The sequence below is a fragment of the Chaetodon trifascialis genome, chromosome 12 (assembly GCF_039877785.1).
Source record: "Chaetodon trifascialis isolate fChaTrf1 chromosome 12, fChaTrf1.hap1, whole genome shotgun sequence".
In the NCBI taxonomy this organism is placed as follows: Eukaryota; Metazoa; Chordata; class Actinopteri; order Chaetodontiformes; family Chaetodontidae; genus Chaetodon; species Chaetodon trifascialis.
The window spans coordinates 26,584,745-26,599,598 of NC_092067.1; the positions used below are offsets into that span (position 1 = coordinate 26,584,745).

A 14,854-nucleotide genomic window follows, 5' to 3' on the forward strand; every position below is an offset into this window, starting at 1 on the left:
GATGGCAGTTTAACAACAATGACGTGTGATAATAAACAGAAACATGAGCTGTTATAATAATAACAGCCTCAAACAGCAGGCGCAGCAGTGATTGATGGGAACCTGAAGACGAGGAAGTGAAAGACATTTTTGACTTCCTGTCTCCTTCCAACTGCTAGCTCTGTTTTTTTTTAACTATGACTGCAGTCTGTCCACAACAAGTGTCGTCAAACCCCGGATCCAAAGAGGCAGAAGGTCAGGAAACACTGCTGCAGGTCGCTTTGAAAGACTTCGTTTGTCCTTTCGTTCGGAGGATCTGTGCTTTGTTGACAGTCTGAGATCAGACTGAGACACCAGGAGGACGTCCATCAGCTCATCCGTCTGTCTGTGTATGGACGTGATGTTTGTTTGCTCGCGACTGTGACTCCATCACAGTCTCCACCACTGTCTCACTGACTGCGTCCCTGACTCCATCACAGAGTCCATCACAGTCTCCATCACTGGCTCCATCACTGACTCCATCACTGACTCACAGCCTCCATCACAGCCTCCACCTGACTCCATCACTGACTCCATCACTGACTCACTGACTCCATCACAGAGTCCATCACAGTCTCCATCACTGGCTCCATCACTGACTCCATCACTGACTCACAGACTCCATCACAGCCTCCACCTGACTCCATCACAGTCTCCATCACTGACTCCATCAGAGTCTCCATCACTGACTCACTGACTGCGTCCCTGACTCCATCACAGAGTCCATCACTGACTCCATCACTGACTCCATCAGAGACTCCGTCACTGACTCACTGACTCCATCACAGAGTCCATCACAGTCTCCATCACTGACTCCATCACAGCCTCCATCACTGACTCACAGCCTCCACCTGACTCTGTGCTCAGACTCTTGCTGACGGCTCAGTGAACCTGTGTCACCTTACCGCCTCCCCTCTCATGCTGCTTTATTCTTCATGTAAAAGTCCTTTTTTCTGTTATGTAAGGCCTTCTTGCATCCAGAGACCCAGCTTCCTCTTTTACTGACCCGCTCCATGCATGGGTGTGTTGCTGCTGAATTTTAGCCTCCTCAGCGACATTCAGACCAGTTCCTTCCTCCACTTCGTTCATTCTGTACATTCTGTTGCAATCTGGGGGCAATTTGTGTTTTCCCAACCCATCGCGCTCCATGTGTTATAAAAGATGCTGAAGCAGGAAGTGCAGGTGACTCTGGACTGTAGACAGCATGGAGACATCAATGGACCATACGAGCAATCACATCTCATACACCCAAAGCAACCCGCTGTTTGACATGTCTCTCAGCAGGAGTGACCTCTACAGCTTCCAGCCTGACGGTGAGTATGAAGACACAGCGTACGAAACCTTTCAAAGCAAAGAGACGCAGCTTCAACCACATTTACAAAGTCTTAACTCTGAGAACAGGCAGTCAGCAGCGGGCAGAGACCCTGTGAGGCTTAAAGTTTCTGTAAAGCAAGATAAGATAAGAGGAAAACTTCAGTAGATTATGTCCAAGATTATCAGAATACTGTTGTTGATATTGAACAAGAAAAATACTTTGCCTAAAAACATTGCATTGAAAAACACGGCACGAGTCAAATGTGGACAATAAATACAGTGTTTGTACTATTTGACAGTAGAAAACAAATAAACAACACAGTAAAAATTGTGTCATATTGCACAAGATGTACTGGATATGAGCATTAGCATTGATAACAGCAGGGCAGAACAGCAGGTTTGTGATGTGAAAGTCCAACTGGTCCACAGAAAGGTGAAAAGATGAATTAAAACAATGATTTGCATTGTGCCACTATTTCTGTTAATTTATTGTTAAGGAATAATGAAAGAGGCTGAACTATTTGTCCACTCAGCCACTGAACGTCACATCAGCCATGACCAGCAGGGGGCAGCAGTGCTTCATCTTTGTCACGTCAGGTCTCTGAAAGTGACGCTGCAGAGAAAATTAAAAACACTGTAACACCACTTTAAAGTGAAAAACTGCTTCAGTTTAATGAGCAGGTGATAAAACTCTGCACAGGTGAGACAAAACAGGAGGAGGACACAGAATAGAACAAGCTGTTTGAGAAATGTTACGCCCTTAAAAGCCTTTAAACATGCAAATGAAGTACAAAAACACAAGAAGTCAGAGTGTGATGAAATATTCACACATTACTAATTCAACCTCAGCTCAGCATGTTTTTTCTGGTCCACCAATCTGAAACATCAAAAACACATTAGAAACACTTCTACATCAATGCATCAGTGGGATTAAAAGACGTCTGATGAAGTTTGGAGGACGTTTCTTCAGGGATTAGATCCATTAGAGGCCCACAGCGCGCACTGAGGAAATGAAGGACGGGATTATTTGGTAATCTGTAATTAAAACGACCTTTTTCAGCGCAGCGCTTTTCTTCTCTGAGATTAAACTCAAAGGCCCTCGCTGACCACTCCAGTGAGCGTTGCGTGTTCCTCTAAAGCCGCCGAGTCTCGTGCACACTCTTCCACCTCTGAGAGCTTCGGAGGGGACGGCGTTTACCTCTCCGTCTTAACCGCTTTGGTCTGATGTCAGTTTCTTGACTTCTCTGCCAGCAAAGAGAAACCCATCTCCACTTCCCCGCAGCTTTTCTTTGTGACTGACAGCTGACATTTTCCGCTGCTTGTCCAAATGTTTCCTGCTCGGAGCTTTGCAGGTTTCTAAAAGTGTTCGTATCAGCTGGGCGAGCGGGGCGACTGACTGACTGTCTGTCTGTCTGTCTGTCTGTCTGCAGGATCACGTTCTGCTGCTTCTCATGCAGTTTCCTGTTTGTGTTGCAGATCTGAAGCCAGCGAGGCCCAGAAGACAGTGGTGCTTTAACGTGATTGTAGTTTACCTCATCCTGCAGACCGCCCTCAACGCCTTCCTCATTTATAAAGGTTCAGCTGCAGACAGATGCTATTATTTCTGACAGCACGTTACTTTTAAATGTGATATCACTTAATAACTGGACTGTTTGCTCCCGCTCCCAGTCTTCAGGCTGGAGTCTTCTCTGTCTGATCCCAAGTCTCTGAGGCTGACGTCCAATCACATTCCTCTGGGTGGAGAACAGGGAGATGAAGACTTTCAGACTCTCCTCTACAACAACAGTCAAGAAACCAAGACCCTGAGGGGCCACCTGTGGACCCTGGACAGCCAGGTCCTCCTGCTGTTCATGTGTGACGTCTTACTGAACAAACCACATGAAGCTTCAGTTCATTTTGTAATCGTTCAGCTCAGATTCAGTTTAGTTTTTAATATTTCACCTCTGCCTGAGGACTGTATGAGTGAGAGTGAGATGGAAAGATCCATATTAATCACGTCTGTATATTAAGACCAGAGCTGGACTCTGGATATGATTAGCCTAGCTTAGCATAAAGACTGGTACCAGGTTAATGCAGCTAGCATGGCTCTAGCCTAAAAGCTAATAGAACACTGGTTAAATCTGAGATGTGATTAGTTTTAAAGTTTTAAATGTTAAAGGTTCCCTCCAGACATGTTTTCAGATCTATAGAAAACTCTACCTTTACAGCTAACATGCTCAATAGAGCAAAGCATGGAGGAACGCTGGCATTATCATTTAACTGTGTCTACGTACATGTTCACAGAGCCATTAGCATAGCCTGTCGTAGCACTGATGCTAAGCTAAGCTAGCCACATCCTGCCTCCTGCTTCTCATCCGAGACCCAGTCATGAGACTGATATGGATGTGACTCTCAAAAAGAAGACAAAGACAGTTTAAATATCAGCTGGAAAATTATTTTTATTCGCTCTCAGTGAAACCACTTCCTGTTTCAGGCTGATAAATTCAGCTGAAGTCAATATTAACAATTGCACAACAAGAGAAGAGTCATCGAGTGAGTGAGCTGACTCAGAAATATCATTTACACACAAATATCTCTCTAAGATTAGCTGATATTAGCTGATGTTAGCTGACGTTAGCTGATGTTAGCCTCAGCAGTCAGAGCAGTCAGACTCCTGAGCATCAACTTTTCAGGATCATCTTAAAGCTGCTGATGATTTACGGAGCCACTCTGACATCATGGCTGCGTCTGTCTGTTGACAACAGGTGAAGAACCTGTGTGGAGAGGAGGGTCAGCTGACCAGACTGAGGTCTGACCTGAAGCAGCTCAACACCAGCACCCACAACCTGGAGGGCAAACTGACAAGCATCAGCAGCAAAGCAGGTGGGATATGTGTGTGTGTGTGTGTGTGTGTGTGTGTGTGTGTGTGTGTGTGTGTGTGTGTGTGTGTGTGTGCGTGCGCATGCGTGCATGCGTGCGTTTTAAGTTTCATGAAACAACCTCAGAGTTTATCAATCCCAACGCTTGCTTTGTGTCCTCAGGACCTCCTGGTCCTCCGGGCAGAGATGGAGTGCCGGGACATCCTGGAGAGAAGGGCCTCAAAGGTGAGACGACTGGACGCCATTCAAAGAGGAAGTCAGAGGCTCAGGAATAGATGAGAAGTGTGGTCGTGTGTTGAATCTCCTCCATGAGCAGAAAGAACTAAATGTGTGTTAGAACGAGGGCAGAGTGAAGGTTCATTTGGTGACAGCTGATGCAGTAAAGGTGCGTCTGCAGCAGGAGGCATTAGCTTTCAGCTGCAGGTCCGGCCATGATCCGCCGCTGATGACCTGTCATCTCTTGTCAGACGCCTGATGAAAAGCGGCTGATGGATGGGCCGCAGCCATTATCTCAGATACCCTCGCAACTTCGTCAGCGCGCTGACATTTCCTGCGTGAGGTCTCTATCAGGGCTTTTACTCAAGCCTACAAATCGGAGTCTGAGGCAGATGTTTTCCGATAGGTCGACGTCCCGCCTGACCGCAAAGAACCACGAGCCCCTGATCGAGCCCGCGCTCTGTGATAACGACCTCCAGCAGCTCTCGCTTGTGTTTGCGTATGTACGTCCTGTACCTGCAGGCGCTCACTGATTGGCTAACATTTTCAGTATGTTTGAGGTGTATGTTTAGGGGTAGGACACTGTCCAAGTCTGAGATCACGTCTGCTGTATTTTTACATGTATTTTTACCAGGTCGTCTTTGACCACCTGCAGGTCAACAACAGAGATACGTAATACTTCCATACTTTTATTGACGGAAGGATCTGAATGCAGGGTTTTGTGTATTTTCACATCGCGGTATTAAGGCGTTGAGCTTCGTCACTGTTTGTGTGTGAGCTGCTTTCATGCTCTACCTGTGTGCTTCTCTCCAGGTGACAGCGGTGGTGCCGGCCCTCCAGGACTGAAGGGGGACATGGGAACCAAGGGAGAAGCCGGAGGGTCAGGAGTCCCGGGTCAGCTTGAAGGGTTTCATTCTGATTATTTGTGGAATAATGTTGCTGTTGTTAGATATGATTTTTATTCTCGTGCCTGGAGTTTAGAAACACAGAATGGGCCTCCAGCAGACAGCAGAGGTCGTCGGCCTCTTCAGGTCACAGCGCAGTGACGGACTGAAGGAAAACAAGCTGATCCATCCAGAGCTGGACTCACTGAGCTCAGTCTGCTTTTAATCAGAGCATCTCTTATTACAACACACTGTCGACCTCCCGGACTGACAAACGGTGGCACAAATTTAAGAGTTCAAGTTTAAAGAGAAGGTTGAACTTATCTTAAACTTAGCCTAAGAGGCTGAAACCAGGTGGCTCATCATTCGCCGTGCTAGCAGCAGAGCTCGCGGGTCGCTCCACTTTGATTGGACGGATTGCCACGACATTTTGTATAGACATCGCCTGACGTAAACCCAGCACCATCGGGTTTCATTGTCCCAGTGCTCCCATCGCAGCAGCTGTGCTTTGTGCTTTGTGCTAACTGGCAGATGTTAGCATTGTGCTGCGAGCATGAGCCACAGATCTGAACCACTTGTGAACTTTGTGTGTTCTTCAGCAGCTACATTTATTTACAGTTTCGAGTTGCTTTGCTGGCATTCTTTATATTTAACAGACTTAAACACAGCAGCTGAGCTGAGCTTGAACAGGACAACCTGCCTCTAACCTCTCTGCCATGACTGCTTTTAAAAGTCAGTGTATAAAGCGTCGGTGCAGCTGATCTCTGCCGTCAGTAACCGCTCGTTCGCTTGATCTTGTCTGATGATGATCATAAAGAATATTGATTTTATCTGCAGCTTAGAGGCTCGCTCATGAGCCGCCGTCCGTTGATCCGTTCCTTCCAATGAAGGAATGAAAACGTGAAAATGAGATGAACTGTAAGGTGGATTCGGCACAGTGAGGGCGATCACGTTAACAGCTGCCTCCCTCACTCACTCCTCTTCTTCGCTCTCACTTGTTTTACTGCAGACGTGTGAGGAATTACCTTCCAGTAACATACAGGTGAACGTCACCTTTCAGAGGTGCGAGATGCTCCATAGATGCACTCCATCCGTGCAGCTGTGTGCATTGGCCATTAGTCCTGTTATATTAGCATATATTTGTATATTTGAGGGATAAATATGTTAGAAAGCTGTTTGTGAAAAGTGCACGGCAGTGCTAAAGGACAGCGTGAGCTCAGGCAAGAAATCCTGAAAACTGCTCCTCATGCTGCGTGTAGTATTACTCTGAGTCACATACTGACTCATAGTAATACCAAATATTTACTGAAACAGAACCATGACCTTTGCCGGTTTCACATCATGTTGTTCACTCAGTTCCTGGATGGAAAATGTATCAGCAGAACGCCGTTATGAAACAGTTGAGTTTCTCTTCCTCCTTTAGCTCGTGGGCATGATGTGGAGTTCTGCTGACTCGCCGCTTTTTCACGTGATCAGTGGCACAGTTTGCACAGCTTGCATTTCTGAGATATAAATGTGCACCAAAAAGCTTTTATCATCACTCTGGTGCGCGTGTGTGTGTGTGTGTCACTGCAGGTCCCAGCGGTCCACCCGGGCCCCCAGGAGTCCCAGGAAATCAGGGGCCAGGTGTTAAGGGAGAACAAGGAGCACCCGGAGCCCAGGGTAAGGCTCCATGGGCTCATGTAAACACTGTCCCACTGACCCTGTGAAGACGTAAAGTCTAGTCATGTCTTAATGTGGGACTCTGGTCCCTGTGCTTTGACTGCAGGCCCTCGGGGAGACAAAGGAGACCCGGGGACCCCTGGTGAAAAAGGTGCCTGAGAACATCACATGCTGTGTGTGTCGTGTGTGTCGTGTGAGACACTAAACATGTGTTTGTTGATTTGTTGTGCGTGACAGGATCTGCTGGACGTCCTGGTATTCCTGGATTGGGAGGGATCAAAGGAGACCCTGGAAATTCTGGTCCCCCGGGACCTCCAGGTCAGCCTCAGACTGAGGACTGAGACAGACTGAGACATGCGAGCCAGTGTGACCTGATTCCGACGCAGACTGAATCAGCTTCCTGTCTCATCTTCATAGAAACATTTTATTCATTTAACTGCTCGCTAATGATTTCTGTAATTAGTGTAAATCTGATACTGTGGAGCAGACCAGGTCCTGCCTGGAGCCTGCTGTCCCCCCAGCCTGGCTGCTGAGGGGAGGGTCACGTGACCGAGCGGCGAGCTAATCGACGAGCTCGTTAACTGCTGGCTCTATGAGCTGTGACTACAGCGTTATCTTAAAGCTCACTGTTAAATATTTAGCTCGTTTTCACATTTATTCCATTTATTTCAGTTTGTTTCTGTCATCATTTTAACACATGGGGATATTTGAAGTGGAATCACACGATGAGCTGCAGCTTTAAAACATCCAAAGAGAAGAATGAGGAAACTTTGAGCTGATGAAAAGCTTCACGGTGGAGAGTACTCTGAACTACTTTTTACTTGTAATGAAAGACAAACAGTCAGGCCTCTAAAATCAAACGGTAGATTTCATCCTCTCCTGTTTTCTCACTGATGTCCAGAAAGTGTCTTTCATAAGACCTTTTTTTGTCTCGTCATCAGGTCCACGTGGACCTCCGGGTCTCAATGGAAGTGCAGGTGAGTCTGTGTTAAAGTCACAGGAAACATCAAATAACAACTAAAACTAAACTGAACTCTTCTGATGGAAATCCAGACGGCAGGTTTCTCTCTGTGAATGTCTGAGAGCAGAATCTGCAGCACTGAGGAGAAAAAAGTTTGCTTGGAGGACATATTTGACTGTTTTCCCTCCACAGGTCCTCCTGGACCAGCAGGTGCTAAAGGAGACCGGGGAGACCAGGAGGGTAAGTCTGCACGGGACTGATCTGAGAGCAGCAGAGAAGTAGAACAAGAGATTTTCAAAACCACCACGAGCTAAATCTAACTTCACTGAGAGAGTGTGAGATGTTCCTCCAGCTGGAGCCTGCAGAGCCTCAAAGCTCCTCCTCTGTGTCGCCACAGTGAAAGTGCGTCTGGTGCCGGGCGGATTGCGAGGACGGGTGGAGGTGAAGCACAACGGCGTCTGGGGCACCGTGTGCGACGACAGCTTCGACACCGTGGACGGAAAAGTGATCTGTAAGATGCTCGGCTTCACAACCGTCGTCTCCACCTTCACTGCCAGCCCGGGTAAGAAGCCCTCTGCCGCCGTCACGAACCCTCCCTCCTCTGACTGCTTCAGGCTCAGCACTAAACCAAAGCACCTCAGGGACGAGTTATTATCCACTGTCCAACGTTTGTCTCCTTCCTCCTACTCACACTCAATAAGACTCACACACTTTTAGCAGCAGTTAATGGGACAATGACAGCGATGTGATCTGACTAAGTCTTGAAAAAATGAAGCAAATAAGCAGATTTTCTAAAATGCATCACAGGTTTACAAACGCTAGAACATCCATCCATCCATCCATCCATTATCTATACCGCCTATCCCTTTCGGGGTTGCGGGGGGCTGGAGCCTATCCCAGCTACAGTGGGCGAGAGGCAGGGTACACCCTGAACCGGTCGCCAGCCGATTGCAGACGCTAGAACATGAGACTACAAATGTCTTCAGTCAGAATCGGCCTCATCAATGTCTGAGTGAACTTGTTCGTGTCATCTTTGCGCTGACATCAGATCACATGACTCTGATGTGGCCTCAGAGGCTGTTTGGATCCTCGACCAAATGAAAGCTTCATCGCAGCCCTCTGCTCTGCCAGAGGCAAAGCTGTGAGGACATATAACGATAATGACAAACACTGTGGTGTCCTTCCAGTGCTGAGACCAAACCGAACCCTCTCTGTACCCGACTGCAGTCCCCTCACTCGTGAGGAGCAAACCTGGTCACTGTCTCACTGTAACGCTGCTGTCCTCCTGCAGGGTCTGGCAAGATCTGGCTCGATGAGCTGAGGTGCGTAGGAACAGAGTCTGATATCTTTAGCTGCCAACATGCTGGACTTGGCGTTAACAACTGCGGACACAACGAGGACGCCGGAGTGCAGTGTGTCTAAAGTCACACCGGCCGAGACGAACGAGAGGAAGGATGTTCCAGCTGCTGCACACACTGACGAGCGTGCAGCGATAAGCTGAGCGGCGGCCACGCACAGCCTCGTCTCACTGGATGTGAGCAGCTCTGCTACTAATGATGCTCACAGCTGGATCTTATCATATATTCATAAAACACAGCATCTACAGCTGCATTCAGCCGGGTTTCATTTTTTACTAAACACATTAGCTTCAATGAATGAATGAACAGATGAATGTAAACAAAAGATCGTGCTAATAAAACGTTCCTGGAGTAAAAACTCCGCCGTCTCTGCTCTGCGCTCTGTTGGTTCATGATGTTTCCCAGATGAGCTGCAGCCGTCTGCCTCTTCAGCCTCGTCAGTCCAGCTCAGCGATGTGTTCATCATCACCCTCCGTCCTCTGCGACATCACCACCGAGGACTTGGAGAGGTCAGGAGGTCAGAGCAGGAGCTGACCTGAGCAACAGCTTCTGACAGAGATGTAAGAGACGTCACATCTTCAATACATCAGAGTTATATTGTTCATGTCACGATGTCACAATGTCAATGTATCTGCTTCCTGTGTTCCTTTATTTAATCATCACTTCACACAATCTGAGATTAAAATCTGTTTTTTGAGAGAGACGCGATGATGTTGGTTTTTGTCATTGGTCGGTTCAAAACACCACCGTGGACACAGTTACAGTTTATCAGCGTCACATAAGAGCGATGAGCTGCGAGGGTAGAGAAGAGGAGGCGGAGTGATCAATAAGATGCATCAAAGACAGTAAACATAATACATCCCAACCAGAGGGACAGAGGGACAGAGGGACAGAGGGACAGAGGGACAGAGGGACAGAGGGACGTGGACACAGAGCAGGAGGTCCAGCAGCTCTGAGGTGAGATGGTGTTCATGTGTCTGACGTCTCAGTTCATCACAAACTGTTTTTACTGTCAGACTGAACATTTAATCAGATTTTTATTTAATCACTTCTAAGAATTCGTTTGCATCTTTATTTATTAGTTTCCTTATTGAGAAATTTCTGTTTTCATAAAACTAAGTGAAGCAACAGATCCCTGAAAAGCCCAGCAGGGAGGCTGTCTGTGATTGGCTGCTCCTGTGCTGCGCATGCTGATGCATTACCTCACGCACACATTTCAGACGCGCTCTGCTGTCATCAGCTGCTTCACTCAGCTCTGTTGTGAAAACTGGACTTCTGCTGAAGATACTTTCTGTCCAAGTTTCTGCGTAGCTCCATCTGGTTGTTAACAGAGGCAGATGAGAGCAAAGATTAAAAAGAAATTCTTAAATAAAAAATGAAATGCTGGTTTTCATCATCAGCCGCTGAGCTGACTGATGACCAAGTACAAATTGGAAACCAGAGTGAGACATTTAATTTCGGGACAGCTGCAGATGGATCTGCCGCCATGAGAAAGCGGGCGTCATTACGGCACAACTGGAACTTCCAGGCCGAGCGAGGAGGGACTTGATTCACAGCCGATCCGTCTGCCCGCCTCTCCCTTCAGGGGAAGCCTGAGTCACGCTGCCGCCGCGCCTCCTTCACGCCTCCCTTTCTTCCCTCCGTCTCTCCATCCGCCTGCAGAGGGATGGCAGGAAAGCGGGAGCAGGCAGACGTATTAAAACTACATAGTGCTGATTAGAATTCAGCAGCCTCGTCCCCTCGGTCCTCCTGGGGCCCCTGCTCTGGGTGAACGCTGGAAATAAACATGAGGGGGGTCTCACTCCGTTGTTCATTAGCCAGACCAACCCCAGGTCACCCAGGCCTGCTCCCCGGCCCCCAGACCACTGCCTGTAATTGAGGGCTGACGTGGATAAATAAATGATGGGAGCGAGGGAGGGGGTGACAGAATGGGTAATGAGGGTGCCCTTACTGTCCCCCTCACCTGTGTGAACCACCTCAGTACTGCCGCAGACTCTCTGAGCAGCCGAGACATTTAGGAAGATATTCATGAGCCATTACTGCAGATTAGCGGGTCCTCTGAGACTCTCTGAGAGCGGCTCAGTCTGGACTCTGCTGAGGAGGCTGACTTCTGCCTTCGTCTTCATTCGCTTCTGTTTCTCTCATGAACTGGCTGAGTTTTACAGCGTTAATGCTGTGACACACATGTCCTCAGGTTCGCAGCACAGAGCAGATAACTGCACATGAACAGACAGAAAAGGTGTCACAGAAATGTGAGGTCCAGGTCCACGCTGTCAAAAATACTGACGCTGCAGCAGCGAAAACGTTAATATTACTATAAATACATGAATATTGATATGAATAAATGTTTTATCCTGTTAAGTTTTGTAACTGCAGGCTGCAACCAGCAAAAATAGTCTTGACACCTGTTATTTTAAGCCGATATTTGTTCACGTTGGCACTTTTCGTGTGTGCAGAGTTCGCTGTGAGCAGCTCCTGTTAGCAGCGGACAGCAGAGGGTCTGATCCAGCACACCTGAGCTCCGGACCAGGATCTACCTGTCTGGTCTGATCTTAACTTGTTTTTTTCCGTGTATCTTCGTCTTCTATCTGGAAACATGATCTACGTGTCTGATATCTGGCCTTTGCATTAACACTTAACTTAAATACCACCATCATTGCTTTGCCGACTTTGTCCACACTGATCAGGTCATGACATGCAGACTCGTTACGTGGGGCTGATTTACTGATTACAGCAAACAACAAACACATCCAGCCTGAAGGGAAGCGCTGCCATGGACGACGTTACTCTGCTGCTGCTGCTGCCGCTGCCTGTGTCTGCTGGGCTTGTTCGAGCTGTAAGACGAGGTGGAGGAAGGTGACCTTCAGCTGGCTGGACTGCTGTTACACCTGAAATCACATCTGGAGCTGTTTCTCTAAGCAGTTCTGCTGCATTTCAACCTGCTCAGATCTGCCAGAACTGACCTCACGTCACTTTAGCTGGATGGAACTGCTGCTTCCCCTTCTTCCTCTATAAAGTTCAAATGCATACGAAGTGTGCAGAAGAGGCCCGAGAAGCTCATTACAGGCGAACACACGCGACATCCAGAGCAAACTGTATTAAATGTAGGCTGCAGCTACACCTCTGGAACACAGCTCAGCTCAGGTGCAGCTCCTGTGCTGATCTGTGTCCTCCGCCAACCTGACGAAAGCACTGAGCTGCATTTGGATTAGCAGCATTTTGAACTGAGCCCCACGGGAAGCGTTGGTGGAGCCTGAAGGCCTCGCTGCTGTCGTCCTCATCAGCCAGCTTACAGAAGACCTGTGCAGTTAGACCCAAAATGGCTTCCTCTACAGATGAGCGACATGTTAACCTTTCGTCGTCTCACCTCACGTGTTGTGTTTCTGGGTGTTCACACACACACACACACACACACACACACACACACACACACACACACACTGGTTCAGTGTGAGGGAAGCGGTCGCTGCAGCAGCTGTAACAAGCTTTGGTCACAGCACGGTGTGTTTGCAGTATTGTAAAGTCTTCGTGGTTCTGCGTCCCGTGCTGTCGCCTGCAGCGGCCTCATCACCATTCAGCGAGGCTGGCGTGATGCGTTATTACCCCACAGCGTATTTCCCTTGGTCTTGTCTTGTTGCTGGGATAGTCGCTGCTTTCAGTTTGTTTCATGCCCGTTGGACTGTGTGTTGTGCATAATTTGTTTCACTAAGCAGCGTTCAGAAATCGTCTTTTCACCGCTGAGCTCCCTTCCACCCTCTGTAATTAAACAGCTCGACTTTCTTCAGGCTGAAAGCTAGCGCTGGCTTTCATTTTCCTCTCCTCGCTCCAGAGGAATATCACTCAGAGCAGTTTGAAAAAGATGAGCCTTTTTCTCACCTCTCAGTACAATAGGCTGTCAAACAGCCCTGAGCTGAGGGCTGAAGTAACAGCTGAGCGGTGCGTCCGTGACAAAGCGGCGTCCGTGGGAGTGAGGCCAGCTGGATGGTCCTGCCGCGCCGCAGCGTCGGCCCAATGACAAATCATCTATCATCCTCCATCTCCAGCTGAGGGCCCGCGAGTGGAAGACAGGGTCAGGCCCGCGCACAAAGACGGGCTTAGCCAGGACCCATCAAACGCTGACAGTAGCCACCACGCCGTGCATGCCAAAGGACTGCCCGCTTTAGCATCAAGGGTAGCTCTCCTCCTTTGTGGGCAGCCTCTACCTTTTTAAGAAGAAACACTGATTGGATTTCTCCCCTAAAGAGGAGGTCGATGGCTCCTCGACTCCACTCAAACAGGTGTTACAGAAAGCTGCATATCGAATGTCTCTAAACTCACTGAGGGACGTTGGTTTACTGGACGCTGCCTCTGTTTTGCAGGGACGTTTTATCAAGGACAGTGTTGACAGATCTTGTCCACAGCAGGCAGTAGACTCCACTCCAGTTAATATATTCCCACAAGTGTTTTGAGAATGCAAACGTTGTCTCCATCCTCACGACTGCCTCACATTCATATTCAAGTCACATCAGCAGATAAGTATTTGACTCAAGGGACAAGTTAGTTTAAATGACGCCTATTAAGACACAGACTTTCAGCAGAGGAGCGTTTTCTGGCTCCACGCTCTGAACTGAACTGAGAGGGAAGCGTTTTGTTCAGCATCAGCATCAGCAGCGGATACAGCTGATCCACACACAGCGACGATGCTGTCAGACAACATGTCTGATGAGCTCAGCACTGCGGAGAATTAAAAGGTGTCTGTTCACTTCATTTACACGCAGTGTGTGCAGATCCAGACATGTTGGATCAGTATCTGATACTGACTCCTCAGGAAGGTATTTCAGGACGTCGTACTCGATTGATTTACGGTGAACAAAAGGTTTCTGCTCCTGAACGCTGCAGAAGATGAAAACAGACACCAGATGCTCCAGTGAAGCCCCCCCCCCCCCCCCACACCCCCCGATGTTGTTGAAGAGGATAAATGCTTTGACAGCCGGTCTGTGGTTGTGATGACCATGGCCGCAGGAACTCCACACTGTCCACTTGTGGCATGTTCAGAATTTCATGGGCTCTTCAAAGTGTCAATCATCTGCAGAATCAGTCACAATTGGCTCGATCTAGAAGAAGAGAAGAAGGCCCTCACGTTCAGCTCAGACGCTATTGGCTGCTCTGGTTGCTACGCTGCATGTGGCAGATCGTGATTGGTCAGCTGAGACTCCACAGAAAAAGTGGAGACAAGATGGCGCCAATCTGTAAATGTTTGCAGAAGAAGAGACGAGGAAACACAGATGGAAAGAACATCATCTGCTAATCTGAGAGGAGAAAACGTCTTTCTGTGGATTATTCTCACGTTGCGGACTAAATGTCTTCACTGCAGTGGATCTCCTGGACCTTTGTGGTCGTTTCAGAGCATTTTTGTAAAAATGGTTGTTTGTCCACTGTTTGCGTTTATTGAGCCTCCTGCTTGATTATATCTTGAAATGGTTTGATTGATCGATTCACGAGAATCTGAGCTTTGTAACTGTGTTTAAGGTGTTATTATAATATCCTGGCGGCCAGTAGGTGGCGGTAAAGTCTACATCAGCGGTACATCGAACTCCAGAGAAG

General features: G+C 48.1%; 1 protein-coding gene across 1 annotated transcript; it reads left to right on the forward strand.

The window, feature by feature from the left end:
- The first annotated feature begins 1,074 nt into the window (after positions 1-1,074).
- Positions 1,075-9,977, forward strand: marco (macrophage receptor with collagenous structure). Its single transcript, XM_070975609.1, has 13 exons — positions 1,075-1,331; positions 2,809-2,907; positions 3,001-3,167; positions 4,077-4,194; positions 4,353-4,415; positions 5,220-5,300; positions 6,866-6,952; positions 7,059-7,103; positions 7,190-7,270; positions 7,894-7,929; positions 8,106-8,153; positions 8,311-8,475; positions 9,205-9,977. The coding sequence occupies exons 1-13, from the start codon at positions 1,223-1,225 to the stop codon at positions 9,333-9,335; spliced, it is 1,230 nt and encodes a 409-aa protein (XP_070831710.1). The 5' UTR covers positions 1,075-1,222; the 3' UTR covers positions 9,336-9,977.
- Positions 9,978-14,854: the final 4,877 nt, after the last annotated feature.